The 15,108-nt window shown below is 41.8% G+C and overlaps 3 protein-coding genes across 5 annotated transcripts; 1 reads left to right on the top strand and 2 right to left on the bottom strand.

The window, feature by feature from the left end:
* Positions 1-782: 782 nt before the first annotated feature.
* On the bottom strand, positions 783-5,989 carry LOC109524424 (227 kDa spindle- and centromere-associated protein-like). Of its 3 annotated transcripts, none has more exons than XM_019884307.1 (11): positions 5,758-5,989; positions 5,186-5,344; positions 3,861-3,972; positions 3,672-3,722; positions 3,476-3,553; positions 3,305-3,361; positions 3,114-3,173; positions 2,763-2,827; positions 1,579-1,714; positions 1,422-1,480; positions 783-1,347 (listed from the first exon to the last, which is right to left on the bottom strand). In XM_019884307.1, the coding sequence occupies exons 2-11, from the start codon at positions 5,329-5,331 to the stop codon at positions 1,149-1,151; spliced, it is 963 nt and encodes a 320-aa protein (XP_019739866.1). In that variant the 5' UTR covers positions 5,332-5,344; positions 5,758-5,989; the 3' UTR covers positions 783-1,148. The 3 variants fall into 3 exon arrangements, with proteins under 3 accessions (XP_019739866.1, XP_019739864.1, XP_019739865.1); XM_019884305.1 differs by lacking the exon at positions 5,758-5,989 and adding an exon at positions 5,444-5,475; XM_019884306.1 differs by lacking the exon at positions 5,758-5,989 and adding an exon at positions 5,444-5,475 and having other exon boundaries at positions 2,763-2,824.
* Positions 5,990-6,088: 99 nt separating this feature from the next.
* Positions 6,089-9,205, bottom strand: zdhhc24 (zDHHC palmitoyltransferase 24). Its single transcript, XM_019884308.1, has 4 exons — positions 9,144-9,205; positions 8,640-8,963; positions 8,117-8,394; positions 6,089-7,089 (listed from the first exon to the last, which is right to left on the bottom strand). Exons 2-4 carry the CDS (start codon positions 8,942-8,944, stop codon positions 6,797-6,799), a joined length of 876 nt encoding a protein of 291 aa, XP_019739867.1. The 5' UTR covers positions 8,945-8,963; positions 9,144-9,205; the 3' UTR covers positions 6,089-6,796.
* A 1,271-nt stretch (positions 9,206-10,476) lies between these two features.
* On the top strand, positions 10,477-14,814 carry LOC109524214 (glutamic acid-rich protein-like). The gene is made up of 10 exons (XM_019883894.1): positions 10,477-10,709; positions 10,980-11,133; positions 11,216-11,299; positions 12,147-12,222; positions 12,302-12,652; positions 12,751-12,886; positions 13,603-14,217; positions 14,303-14,455; positions 14,535-14,584; positions 14,662-14,814. The coding sequence occupies exons 1-10, from the start codon at positions 10,501-10,503 to the stop codon at positions 14,745-14,747; spliced, it is 1,914 nt and encodes a 637-aa protein (XP_019739453.1). The 5' UTR covers positions 10,477-10,500; the 3' UTR covers positions 14,748-14,814.
* The last annotated feature ends 294 nt before the right edge of the window (positions 14,815-15,108 follow it).

Raw genomic sequence — 15,108 nt, 5'->3', positions numbered from 1 at the left:
GCAGCCTGGTGGGCCAGTGGTTAGCACGTCGAGCTCACAGTGCAGAGGTACCCGGTTCAATTCCAGCCCCAGCCTCCCCGTGTGGAGTTTGTATGTTCTCCTCGGGCACCGCGTGGGTTTTCTCCGGGTACACCGGTTTCCTCCCACATTTCCCACATTTCCTAAACATGCGCGGCAGGCTGATTGAACACTCTAAATTGTCCCTAAGCATGAGCACGGCTGGTTGTTTGTCTCTGTGTGCCCTGCGATTGGCTGGTAACCGGTTCAGGGTGTCCCCCACCTTCTGCCCGAAGACGGCTGGGATAGGCTCTAGCAGCCCCTGCGACCCTTGTGAGGATAAGTGGATCGGAAAATGGATGGACGGATATATATGGCGGCCCGGTGATCCAGTGGTTAGCACGTCGACCTCATAATGCAGAGGTATCGGGTTCAATTCCAGCTCCGGCCTCCCTGTGTGGAGTTTGCATGTTCTCCCCAGGCCTGCGTGGGTTTTCTCTGGGTACTCCCACGACCTATGCACTGTGAAGCCGACGCGCTAACCAGTTGCCCACAACAAAAATGTTTAAAAAAAATACTTATATTTATGAAATTATAATTACAGCAAAAATGTCCTTGTCCTTTTTGTCCGTTATCATATAGGAGCTTTTGGGTTCATTTTGAATTCATTAATTTTGGTATTGCTGAACATTCGTCGCTGCAGAAGCACCAAGGTCAGTTGTTTGAGAATTGCAGCTTACTTAAAAAAACAAAAAAAAACAAACCTGCTCTAAAAACCAATTAAAACTAACTGAATGACCAATCTGAAAAATAGATACAGGTAAGTGCATCTTTTCTGTATAGTACCATGCAAATTAATATATGAGGCCAAGTTTGTGTGCAGACTATTTTTTTTTCTTTTTATGAATTCAAAGCAGCAGAAATATCTCACCAATGCACTACCACAATAACAAACAAATGCAACCATATTGCAAATAAATGTTTCCTATGGAAAGAAATCTGCATTACATCCTGGTGTTGTACAACAGGTGTTCAATTTAAGGAATAAATCTGCATGATACCAGGATCCCCCCACTCCACCAACCCACCCGTGTAAAAAAAAACAAACAAAAAACACGATCCAAGGTACACAACAATAAGAATTGCTTGGATCACACAGGAGGTAAGGCTCCATAGTGCACACTAAGGTAGGGCTGTAAAATCAGGTGCACGCTCCTCCAAAGGTTGTGGACTGGACGAAAGTCGAAATATCTTGCATGATTTCCTGCAGCCAAGATGACCAAAATGATGATGATGGCCATGCAGAGCACAACTACCTTTTGGGTGGATGGTTCCTTGGCTTGTGTGCACCTACAGGGAGAAGATAATGAGTGAACTACAGGATAATTTCATTGTGAATGGAATACATGACGTGGGAATGTCACCTGTTTGTTTGTTGGGACAGGACGGGAGCACTGGTTGGTTCTGTGGCATCAGTTTCCTCCTGTAAACAAAACTCAGGGTACCTCACTGCGCATCTAAATGATGTACATACGTAAAATCAAATCGTCTGTAATAGTCTGCTATTGAATGGCTTCGTACTTGACTGGAATCCATGGAGGGTGCCATCGTGCTTTTAATTTCATTTGGGGTGCCTAGGAGCTTGAGTTCCTCTGCGAAAGACATGCCAGGAATGTGCGACGCCTTCTTTTCCTCCATCAAAATACTGAGAGTGACTCTGGAAACCAGCGGCAACAACAAAGCTAAAGTGCACCAAAATTACTCCGTGAAAGTGTTTGCTGAAAATAAACACAATGGTGCCACGAGACAAAAGCTTAATTTGTTCTGTGAACGCAAAACAGTGACATCTCAAATCCTCCTTCCCCATTGAAAAATAATAGGAATGCCATTATTTGTTGCAGCACCCCCATCCTTAAAAAAAAAAAAAAATACAATAAAATCACACTCCATAATATTATAGTGTATATAAACCTATTCACATACACAATTAAATCAAAAGTAACGGATTAAACAGTGAGCACTTTTTTTTTGCTTTAATTCAATGGGTATTGTGCTGCTCGTGGAAACAATGCCTTTCTCACCTGGGAGTAGTATAATAGAGACATACTGATACATTTCCGTACGCTGAGCAGGTCACAACTCCTCAGTAAGGTGCAGTAGTATTTGTCATTCTTCACAAAGAATGCAGAAAATGTGCCTGTGACTATTGTCATATTTTGTACTAAGGCTGCAGCCCAAGTGGTAGAGGGGGTCTTCCATTGACCGAAAGGTTGCTGGTTCGAACCCTGGCTCAGACTGTCCACTGTCAAAGTGTCCTGGCACAAGACACTGAACAAGAAATTGGCTCCCAGCGGGCCTGGCAGCACCATGAATTTGAGGCTTTGAGCTCCAGATGGTGTAGATCAGACTTACATTCATCCATGCATGTTGGACACAATTCAGAGATTTAAACACTCACATCCCATACTCCTTTTTCTTTTTTAAAGTTACTTATTGTTTACAATAAATTCTTCAACTGGCCTATGTTGTTGTCTGTGTCCCCTTATTCTTTGCCACAGGCTTGGAGCCGGACTGTGACACTCGAATGTTGGTGATCTACCAAGCTGCGTGAAGTGTGTTGACTGCCACCATACAGCGCTCTCATCTCAAATTTTACTCGCAAGTCAAAGCCAAAAATTGGCCAAACGATGTCTCATATCTCGAAAAAGACATCAGTAGGGGCCACTCATATCTCAAGGCACCACTGTATTTGGAGAGTTACTTACAGCGAGGCCTCATCCTCTCTGTCCTCTAAGTGACTCCGCAGCTCCTGGTTTGCCCGTCTGAGCTCCTCAAAAACACACAACTCCAAGATTTCAGCTAGGGCTGTAATTATTGAACATTATCCTCTTCGCCGGTGCTCTTTTTTTCATTGCTTGTTCATGCACTGCTTGTTTGTGCGGTTTTGCCGACATTCACTACGCCAGCCGGGACCTTAAAGACACTGGCAACGGGCACCACATAGCCGTTTCGGGTGCCAGAATTGACATCGAGACCAAGCGTACCATGTATCTCTCCATCGCAAGATCTGTGGTACAATACCTTAACAGAAGACAGACAAGTCCGACCGTCCTTACCTTGATGACGTTGGTATACTCCTCTACTGTTTCCTCCGCTTGCTTTAATTGCAACTTACTCTACCACAGACAAATAAATGTGACATCATAATGCCAACTGTAGTCAAAATAGCAGACGGCTAACGAAGATAAGCGTTTAAATAAAATTGTTGCTTTATGACAGGGATTTTGCCTGTCTTGACATACTGTACCTGTTGAATGACCTCATCCCTTTGCTGAAGTTCTAGCTGAGCTTCTTCTGTTCTAAACTGACAAATAGAACAGAGTAGCAAGGACAAAGTCTCCCTCAAATGTTCGAAAGACTAAGAGAAGCAGAGATAACGCGACTGCAAGTGAACAAATTGCATTCAGCCAGACTGTACCTCAATGTTTTTAAGGGCAGCGCTGAACTCGCTCAAGCTCATCTTGTCCTGTTCTCTTTGCTGCTGGAGCATCTGAACCTGACAAATCATAAAATGTCAACAGTGCCGCAGACAATTTCTAATGCTCACTGATTTTTTGCAAGTTGCCTAACAGCACATTGATGACTAGAAATAGAGAGAAGAAGAGTTGTCAGACCTCTGCAATCAGTTTCTTATTTCGTTCCTTCATCGCATTGCATTCCTCCTCCTGCGGACAAGGAAAAAACAACAAAAAGCGTCAATCAGATATGAGCAGAATTCAAGATAAAATTCGAATCCTTATCTTATCAACAGGAATGCTTTTACAAATGCTCCAAAGGCGGCAACAACACACGGTGTAACCTACCAGTACTTGCAGCGTAATTTCAGTGGACTGTTTTACGTCGAGGTCATCCCGCAGTGATGAGCTGCAAGGCTGTGCTTCCACGTGCTGACCATCTACGACAATCTGCTCCAACCTACAGACATAGAACGTGTAGCGGTTACTACAGTGGACAGCTTATCATTTTATCAGGTTGCAGAGTGCATGAAAGGGGTTAATTGTAATACAGGAAATACAGTAGTTAAGTTCTGAGTGACACTGTCAGAAAGGCATGCATTGAACTATGTTTATGAATGTATTTGTAGGTGGCAACTGTATTAAAAGCTGTCCCCAAATGATTAGCACACCCCTTTCACAATTCAAAAGTCGTGGGTTAGAATCCAGGCTGCGGCCTTTCTGTGTGAAGTTTGCATGTTCTCCCCGTATGTGTGTGAATTTTCTCTGGGTGCCCCAGTTTCCTCACACATTCCAAAAATATACATGTTTGGTTAATTGAAGGCTCGAAATTGGCCGGAGGTGTGAATGTGAGGGTGAATGCTTGCTTATCAATATGTGCACTGCGATTGGCTGGCAACCAATTCAGGGTGTCTTCATTGCAGTCAAGACCATTGGAAGGTTCCACAGGATGCGCCTTGCCCTACTTTTAGAGACCTGGAGACCTCTCATTCAAGTGAATAGACCCAGGGAATGGCGCATGCTGCTCGCTAAAGGTTTTATCACAAGCTTCACTATTTCATCCTTCCGTACATATGAAATTGTAAATATCAGTAAATATTGTAAATATTATTGCACAACACAATATTTGTGTAATGTATATAGTATACAGTATACTGTATTTTTAGGACTTGTTCGTGGTCGACGGGTGGCTCTGTCTCGCTCGCTTAAAACCAGGAAATGGGTGTGTGTGCTGGAGTTACTTGGACTTCTCTCCCAGCTGGGATGGACTCTGGCACTTATGCGACCCTAGTGTCGCTCAAGGTGGCAAATCCAGTTTCAGAGAGTTAAAACCCCTGCCAGAGTTTGGCTTTCGCCACAGGCGCTTCTTCTTTCGTTTATTGTATTTATCTGCTAGTTGATTAGAAGCACCTGTGGCTAAAGCCAAACTGTGACAAAATGTTTGCTTTCTGGACCTGGATTTGACACCTCCGTTGAGGATAAGCGGTTCAGAGAATCGAAAGATGGATGTTTGGCAAGTGTATGTTACAAATGATAAGTGCAAATCAAAACCGTTGGTCCATACCAGCAGGAAAATTTGTGCAAGGAAAACAATGAAACACGGGTTCAATTTCAACATTTAGGCTGATAGCCACGGCACCAGTTGTTCTGAACACCAATATATAATTAATTACGCTTTCACTTGTCTTCTAAACCCTTCATTTTCGGATCGTAGCAAGGTCATCTCATCATCTGCTGCATCGAGTAGGTGGCTCATCTCAGAGTTTAAAAGTTTCAGCTGACTCCGATTGTGATCAAGTTCAGCGATTTTCTCAAGCATCTCCTTCACTGTCCTGCACACAAAAACAGACATACAAAACAAATCTGTATAGTGATAACATTATCAGCTCTAACAAAAAAAGTGTTCATTATGTACATTTAAAATCACCCACATATTTTCATCTGACACATCCATTTTCTTATGCCTGGCAATGGGGAAATAAATGAAAAATGAGACAAACACAACAGAAATAACAAATGTTTTAACAACAGCAAATACTGCTGCACACTAAGCTGGTGGCAGCATAACAATAATAACGTTTAGTTTAGCATACTGTAGTCTTCAATCGAGTTAGCACTAGCAACTGTATTAAAAGTGGGCGATTAACCCTCGCGTAGAAACAATTGACTAATTCCTCACAAAACTCTCATGAAATGAATTTGATTCAAGCAAAATGTTAATACTTTAGGTCTGAGAGATACTTACCACACTTTTCTTCTCTGTTTTATCCAATTTTGATTGTGAGCGGCGCCCGGGCGCGATGGCTTCTTTTAGGGTCCGTCAATAAAGCACCGCTTGAATTCTTGAAGAAAAATACTTGGTGCCATCGTGCTAAAGCCGTGGTGACACAAAAATCAACAAACTGCATTCTTTTAAATCTAAGTTTTAATTGGCAACGCCCAAAAAAGCAGCAAAAGTGGATTCTTTCAATTCACGACCACTGATGGACCTTGGAAACAATTCGATGACGACTAAATTATTCATATACAAAAAAACAAAACAAAAAAAAACCACACTACTGCCAAAGACAGTAAAATGAAATGATTGAGACAGTTTATTTCAGCAAGGCCAAATACCCACGTAAATTGCAAATGTTTTAACATGTTGTCGGGAATACTTGTACAATATTGAGAAAATATTTTGGGCTGTAAAAAAGTAATTTCCAGACGTCACAAAAACTGATTTACTACAGGGAGGGGAAAAAACAGATAAGTGCGATTAAAAAATGGGATTTAATAAGGCAAGTGGTGCAGTTGGAGCTGATGGATTGCTGATTCGTCAATGGTGTGGGGCCAAAGGCTTGTACTCATCAATCTCTGGTAAACAATGTAAGTCATGCAATAAATGGTATGAGGTGGTTCACAAGTGACACCCTTGGTCTGATTTCCCCCACTCTATGTTCTCTTGATGATTTTCTACAAAAACAGTTCCTGTCTAAGGGTCGTGGTGTTTCATGATGTGCGCTAACGGCATACTTGGGATTAATTTTTGGCAGGTTAGCAGCCACCACCATTAGTGCAAAATGATGACAAAGAGTGCTTGAGGGCAGTGGCAATAGTCATAAAACCATAACACACAGTAATCATTATAAACACAAACAGTGCATTCAGTCAACCAATTCAGTGCCAAGTATTCCGGTTTGGAAAACAATGTTTTTTTTTTCTGAGGGAATATTCAAAGAATCTAGCATTTACAAAAACTATTCAGTAATGTCTTTGCTGAGTAGAGCCAACCCCCGGAGTTATTACCGGGTAGGTTCGAGTGATCCCGTCACCTGGAAGTGTATCCCATCCCCAGGTAGAGGTGACGGGATAAGTGGGCAGAGCCAGCAAAGGTACCAGCAACTGCCAAAGGTGTGACGCAAGTTCTCCAGGAGTCCAAGGTTATAGGGGCGGCGAGATGAGTACCACTCCCTTGTGGTTTGTCCCCGGAAAAGCAGGAAGAGATGGAAGAAGAAGAATGCAGAGACCAATAGGAAGCCCACGACACATGTGTCGGCAATGAAGGCAAAGGCGAAGGCATGTGCCGAGACCTGACCTGGTGGATGAGAGGGACATTGACATTACCAGGACTATGAGCATGACTCAGTCCATTTGGTACGACAAAACTTCAGAGAAAACAGAAGAGCATCAAACAACTGCAAGTCATTCAGAACGTTGCAGCACCAGTTGTGAGCAGAACAAAAACATTAGAAAATATTATTTGAGTCTGAAAGTCTTGACACTGGCTCCCAGTCAGATGTAAAATAGATTTTAAAATTATGCGGCTGGTCTATAAATCACTGAAGGGCTTAGCTCCAAAATTAATGATTATTTGCTAAAAACAACAGTGTTGATCATTGAACATTAAATATCTTGTCTTTGCAGCATAATCAATTAAATATAGGTTGAACGTGATTTACAAATCATTGTGTTGTTATTGGTGTTGAACACAACATCCCAACTTCATTGGAATTAGGTTTGTACAAACTTTTCAAGTTGCGTACAAAATGTTTGTCGAAAATATAGCTCTAGTTACGCACATGTTTCGTGATGCAAACCGTCTCAGCGCAGATGAGCAGATGGATCCATGCTGTGCGCCTCACGCTATTTAACCATCACTGGCTCCGTGCGTAACTCATTGCGATGGTTGTGCTGTTGTTTTCACTCTTAATCAGACCTCAGAATAATTTAAAGGTTACGGTTGGTTGTAAATGCTCCCAAACGCCCCATTAAACTCAATGTCTCTTCTACGGTAGCAAATAGAAAGCTGTTGTATCATGTGGGCAGTCAGAACTTCCGCTTACATGCACAAACACGCTTCTTTCAATCACAATTCTCACAGCGGCCACATACATTTCTGATTAAGGCAAAATTCGAGGTCTGCTTACAATCGCCCATTTTTACAAGCAATGTTTTTGTGTACAATAAATTCACCCAATCACAGATGGCAGGAGCAGCCACGTTGTTATGAATGAATGCAGAAGCAGGTCCGTGTTGTGGAAGCGTTTGCCAATAAAACGAAATAAAACATTGTTTCAGGTGACAAACAGCCAAGGGCGTTAGTAACGATGGGTTCCACTGACCTGAAATCAGCATGACCCAGGGTATCAGCAGCAGTAGGACACTGTGCACAGTCACGCCTTCTTTCAGTATGACGATGAAGACCTCAGCATTCATCAGCGTGGCGTACAGGAGGCCCGACCACATGAACAGCAAGCAGCTCAGGAAGTACCGATAGTTGCGGAACCCCACGCATTGCCCAAAGAACACGCAGTGGTGGTCCCGTCGCAGCACGCACACTTTGCAATCGTAGCAGTGGGAACAGCGTGGAGGAGTGTGTGTCTCACACGCGTAACAGTACCTGTAGGATATTTTTAAAAACATCCAGGCCTCCTCTTAGATGGCAATTCTTAGATTCACACATATATGTCACAACGATTAGACAACTGACAGTACAACACAACTGGCACCAAATGCGCAAGAGAATTTATTTTTTTTTTTTTTTGTAAAGATGGTGACAACAACAACATCAACAACGTCAGAACTCTTGAGGCCCATGAAACTGACCTCAAATGAATAGGTTTAACGACAACAAAACCGGCTCACCTCCATCCATGACCCACACCATCCCCTCCCAGGAACGCGCCCTTGATGCTGGGGCTAGTTCGGACAAATAGCACGGCGTTCCAGCAAATGTTGCAAAGCATAAAGTATTGGGCCAGCAGGTGCATGGATTTCCACCGAGAGGACCACTCCGTCCTCTTCTGGTCCGCCTGCAGCGGAGCTTCGACCAGCACCAGATAGCTCACCTCCCCGGTAATGGAGAAAACCAGGAAAGTGTTGAAGATCACAGGGAGGTGGTAGCACGTACTCTCAACCTTGCGAAACACGGTGGCTGCAAAGCTCGTCATGCCTCCTGGCAATGCTCGCCTGTCATAAGACGTCAACAAACCGGAAGAACTGATTTGACACACGCACCGCGGAAGCTAGCTAGCTCCAATAACTAACGAGCTAGTTAGCTTTCGTAAACCGGATTTATGTTGGCTCAGATTTATTATAATAGCGTATATGAGGTATAACAAATAATAAATAATAGCCATTCGTGCGCACCTCTCTTGATAAGGCGTTTGTTGTAGTTGCCGGGTTGGTTGATGTTGAGATGACGTCACATCCGGGATAGTGGTGGGTAAATTTAAAATTGATAATTATAACCAATCTCTTATCTGCACAACAGCAATATAAGAATATCACATCATTTCCAAAAGACATTTCTTTCACATTTGGTGCACTTTATGGTGACGTTTGGGATTGCATAGAAGGCCATTTAAATGTGTTTGTCGTGGGTAAAATCTGCGTTAGAACGAATAAACAAATTAAAATGTCTCCTGCACATTCTACACATCTAACGAACAAAACAAAACAAGAAAGTCACATTAAAGACTGGATTTGGTTTGACATTGCTTGTCTCATCGCCGCACACTACGGTACTGTATTTCTACCTGGACTGCACCCGGAAGTCCTGGTGTTATGTAAAAATACATCCCTAGTGAAAGAGTTACATTTACAAGGTTCCAGGCTTTCGAGAGTGGAGTAATTTGAATATCAGCAAAAATTAATAAATAATAAATAGCCATACATTTTCCGAATCCCATTTTCTAACTATAAATAAGTCAATAAAATTATGGAAAAACGATCATCTAGAACACAAACAAGAAATCAACAAATAACAAATTAAAGCTAATTTTTTAAACACCCATTTAGTACTTAAATACCTTGCTATTCTGCTGCTGACAAGACTTTAGTGAAGTATATATATATATAAAGTATATATATATTTAAATGTATATTCATCATGTGTCATGATTGGGGCATGGTCACATGACAAACATGACATCATCATCATCAAAATCATCATCATCAGCAGCAATGCGGATGAAAGACAACACGATGAAAGGTTTCATAGTGCATTTTTGGGGAAGGGGGGCGGAGGGGATTGGATGGAATAGATTTTTTTTCAGAGAAGTTAAAGAAAAGAAAAAGACAAGAAGAAGAAGAAGAGTGAGTCATTATAAGGCTCATTAAGTCACTATGGCAAAAAGTTAGCAGAAATTCAAGGCCCTCCTTGGAGTCACGGGCGTGTAGTTGACGCACTTGTCTGTTAGCTTGGCATTAGCGAAGGCAGACGTCTGTAAAGCTAGCTTTGGCATTAACAGCTCCGTCCGTTCCAAGATGGCAACGCCCGAACAACATCTTAAACATTCCAATATTTATTTTGTTTGTGCGCGTTTATTTTCAGTTTGTTTGACAGCCGTTAGCGTTCTCGTTTGCTAGCAAGATTTAGCTATATATATATATATATATATATATATATATATATGTGTGTGTGTGTGTCTGGGTGTGTCCATATACACACCCACATACTGTATATGTATGTAGTCCTGCAGATATACAGTATTACATAGGCCACATGCCTGTATATGCAAATGTTCTGAACACAAAGCGGATTTCCTCCCGATACTCCCTCCCCCGATGTGACCTTAATCTCAGCAGTCTTTACAAATCTGCTGTCATGGCTGCATCTGAGGAGAATTTACTGTCACTTGGTCATCTGAATGGCCGGAATGTAAACACTTTTAGCATTTATAGAAATATGACAGGAAACATTCACAAAACAAGGTAAGATCCATGATTTCTCCCAGGGGTAACAGCTGTTGGCTCTGGATTTATTTATTTTTAACGGTATTACTTCCACAATGATCTTTCATCATGTTGCACACTGCTTCCACTGTCCGGTGCCCAAAAGCCAATTGCTTTAGAATATGAATTTTCATCTCAGAGGCACCAAATGCCATAAGTAGCTGAACTTTATTTTGTGTATTGTTGCACACTTGTGGGGGAGTTAGTTATATTCTTGTTCCCTTAACTGTCTTTTCATGTTCTCTTCAGTCACATGATACATCTGCGTCAACGTTGGCAGGAACTGAAGGATAGAGAGCGTGCTGCCCGACATCAGAACCAGGAGCTGCTGAAGCAGTTTGACAGGGCTCAAGACACACTGAGAGAGATGATGGCAGCCACTGCTGCCATGAAGACGATTCGGGTAGAGAGGCTGTGAAAACATCAAAGAGGCCTTTTTTTAAACATTTTTTTAAAAATCCTGATCAATGGTTTGACCCCTCTAGATGGAGTATGAACCATTTCTGATTGAGAGCTCTCCCAACAGGCACAAACAACTGCAAGATAAAACACCAGTTCCCAAAAGTCAGGTAAAAACTGTACCATGCACTGCAAACGTAAAAAAAATAAAAATAAAAAAAGAAAAAATCCTTGAGGATTAATATCTAACAAATGAATCATTTTAACAGATTACTTGTAATTGTTTAGAACAGCAATCAACATTTAACATATAATTGACCATTTCTGACTGCTTACCTACTCACATCTTCGTTATGAAAAGCGTCACTCGTGTCACTCACCACTTCATCTCTACTGTATCCTCCCTGGCTGACACCAAGTGTTACCGACAAGACCATCTGGCTTTTGGTCCTGCCGGTTATGTATGTTTGTATTTGATATATATATTAAAAAAAAAAAAAAAAGAAACCTTTGGTAGTTTTGATAAAAACAGCTTTTACATTTTTCTCTCCTCTTCACTGATATACCGCCCTTTTGTTTTGTTCACATTGCCCCAACAAGGTTGTTTGTTCTTATTGCACATCTGCAATAAGAAGATGCAATAGTCCATTGCATGAGAAGGGTGGGGGCAGTGGAAACAATCCTGGTTCTAAAAATAATTGCTTTAAATTCAACAACTCTTGACTGTTTTGTCAGTAGATCTCAGAGGCCCCAGGCAATCGCTAATGCTAAATCCCCCCCTGAACTGAACATGAAAAATCTTTTGCAACTTTTAAAAGCTATTAGTTTAAATGAAAAGGAAAATCATCAACGTATTAACCCATTACTGCCCTCTCCTATTTGCTAGTACCTGTAGTTGAATCACTTACTCACAGGGTGTAGTACTGCCGTCCCAGTCCACATTGTATCAGTTGTTGCTGTTCATTATATTGAATGTGTGTAGTGTGATATGACTGCACAGGTATGTCTCTCCAACAGAGGATGGAAGAGTGCATGGATAGAGAGGAAGAAATTGTGTCCGCATCTTCTGTTGGCAAATATTTATTTTCACAGGGTAAGTATAGAAAATAGGTGGGTGCATCATTACTTGTTACTGTAGTATGTCATTTGCAACGTGTGCTATCTTTGCATAGGTCATGGCAGAAAGCCACAGATAGACAGCGTTACCCAAGGGTACAATGGCTTCGGGCGTTCTTATCCTCCCTACATTGACTCACTTTCCTCTCAGTCCCATTCAGACCAGACCATCACCGCTTCCGTATTGCCTCCAACTTTACATCCATGTCCTCAGAACTTCCAGCTCCAGCACCTCATTGCCACTCCATCACGTCAATGCAGGGCTAGGCAAAATCTACCAGAATGGGCGACCAATCAGGCTGACGGGCGCCACTCCTCTGTGGTGTCTTATCCAGAGGACGCAGTGACAAGCGGCAGCTCAAGGAGGAAGAACATTCATCTATCCCAGGAGTTGGATTTTAAACCAGGTGTGATCAATTAACTTACAAGGCTTTGCTTTTTGTGCGTCACACATTTATATACGTATCTTTGTGTCCTTGTGTGTTTGTCATTCTCTGTTAAATAGTCCGTCTGTCCAGTGAGCATGGTGAAAACAGAGACAGCTGCAGCAGCAGCAGCACGGGGAACAGACAGGTTAAGAGTGAGAAGAAGAGGAGGAAAACAAACACCTCCTCGGAGAGAGACATAAGCAGTTCGCTGGAGTAAGACTTTTTTTTTTTTTTAACACACTAAACAATCCTATTCTCCCATCATATGAATACCCACGTTTCCTTTCACTGAAAGCCCTGGTTGTGTATTCTAATCAAACTTGAGTTAAAAAAAGACATTCATCAGGCAATCACTTAGTCCAGTACAAGAGCTGTAGCAAAAAGTATCAGCTCACCAGTCACACCATTGTAGAGGTATTACTTTTGTTTATTCTTGTGGTTTTACATTAGTGGAGAACCTACATTAGTGGAGAACCACAAGACATCATCATACTGTTTGGAATAGTTTGTCCCTCTTGTCACCGTTAACCGAAGCACAAACCATTCTGATGCTAGACAGGAAGAGGTTACCTTGTTAACAGTTTATGCTGTGAATTGTAAACACATTAAGCCTTAATGAATAACTAAGTCCAAAAGAAGTGAGTGACCATTTTCTTGCCAAATTGTGAGCCCCCAATAAGGCTTTCCACTTTTCCCTTTTTTTGTTAGAAATGGCAGAAAATCATTATATTAAGGCTCCGTTTTGCTTGTTTACATTGTAGAAACTCAGTGAACAGCTCAGTGTTATTCTATTGTAATGATGGTCATTGTGGTGGTATTTAGATGTTTTTTTTAGGTGGTACTTGGTGTAAAATGTTTTGAGAATCACTGCCCCAAATAAATGGACTGTACTTGAATCAAATGGCATATACGACTCTTTATGTTTCCAGATCAAAGACTTCCTCACCTGTGATGGCGCAGATATCTGAGAGTGAAGCATCATCACACAAAGGCAGCACCAGCAGCAGGATGAGGAGAAACATCACTGATCTCCTCCGCACCAGGAACGAGACACAAGAATGTGAAAGCCCAAAAAGCTGTTCTATCAGTGAATTGCAAAGTGAACGTGAAGTGAGTCAGACTCCTTTGCACCAATCAGAGAGCAGCAGCAGGTGCAATTCATCATCCCGGTCTGAGGAGTCAAGCGGTGAAAGTGACAAGGCTGTTGAAGGAGTAAACAATAAAGGACTGGAAGAAGATGAAAAGGCAGACTGTAAAATTGATGGGAAAGAAGAGAGTGACATGGAGGAGGCCAGTGAGGATGAAGAGACATCACCAGAAGATGAGCGGGAGAATGAGTCTGACGAAGACCAAGGTTGCAACATTTCAGACGAGCTGAACAAGAACAGTGAAGAAGAGCATTCAGCTCAGGATGAGGAAGAGGATGGTGATGGGAGTGAGGACAATATAGAAGAGGACAGGTCGGATGAAGGAGAGCAAATGAGTGAGGAGAGAGCAGAAGAGAAAGATTCTGATGACATCATCATCTCACCTCAACAGAACAAGTTGAATTTGAATCTTTGAAGTTGGCTGAATTAAATTGCTTTTTTCTATACTTTATAGAAGTGAACAAAATAGATGTGCTTTCAGGCCCAGGGTGCACTTTATCCTGCAAGAGAGTTCTGAAGATGACAACAGCAAGGAGGGATGCAGAACAGGAACATCTGATGAGGACTCAAGTGAGTCGGGTGATGATGACATTGACAATCTCCTTGCACCTCAACCTCAGACAAAGATAAGAGAGTAAGTCAACTAGAACAGACGGAGCACAGTAAAAAGCATTCATTGTTAAATTAATCCACCTCCATATTTTATTTTACAGAGAAAAAGTCAGAAAAGCAGTCGAAGAACCGAAAAGTATAACCACCAAAGGTATCATCACAAAGATTAAGCCAAAATTCAAACTTAATAGTTTGTGGAGGTTCATTCAGGTTTTGTTTACTTTCCAGTAATCTGCAACATGGAGATTTTCCGAGGAGAAACACACACGGATCGGCAAAGCGACTCTGATGAGTTTGACCATTTTTACGACTGACTGCTATGGTTTAGTTTCCTACACTCTCTTATCCTATAAGGAGCCCGCCTACCGAAAAAGTATGTGCGATCTCATTTTGTTGTAGCTTTGCAAACAAAGTGGCATCATCCATTTTTTTGTAAAAGGGTTGAAATTATGTAATTGCTCAAAGGCATACTGGTAGTAGTCAGTTCTAAAGAGATACGGAAATGTCTCGTGTAGTTGAAACACCTTGACAACAAGCTTGTCAATATGGCAACACTGAAACTTAGCTACTTTGTGTGTGTGGGGAGGCTATTCATTTACTTGCCTCGTTTGAAACATTTCAGGCTCTAATGAGATCAAATACACAACTGGTTTAAAAAAATACATTTCAAAAATA

Source organism: Hippocampus comes, unplaced genomic scaffold (assembly GCF_001891065.2).
Source record: "Hippocampus comes isolate QL1 unplaced genomic scaffold, H_comes_QL1_v1.1 scaffold156, whole genome shotgun sequence".
In the NCBI taxonomy this organism is placed as follows: Eukaryota; Metazoa; Chordata; class Actinopteri; order Syngnathiformes; family Syngnathidae; genus Hippocampus; species Hippocampus comes.
This window is presented reverse-complemented; position numbering and strand designations above follow the sequence as displayed.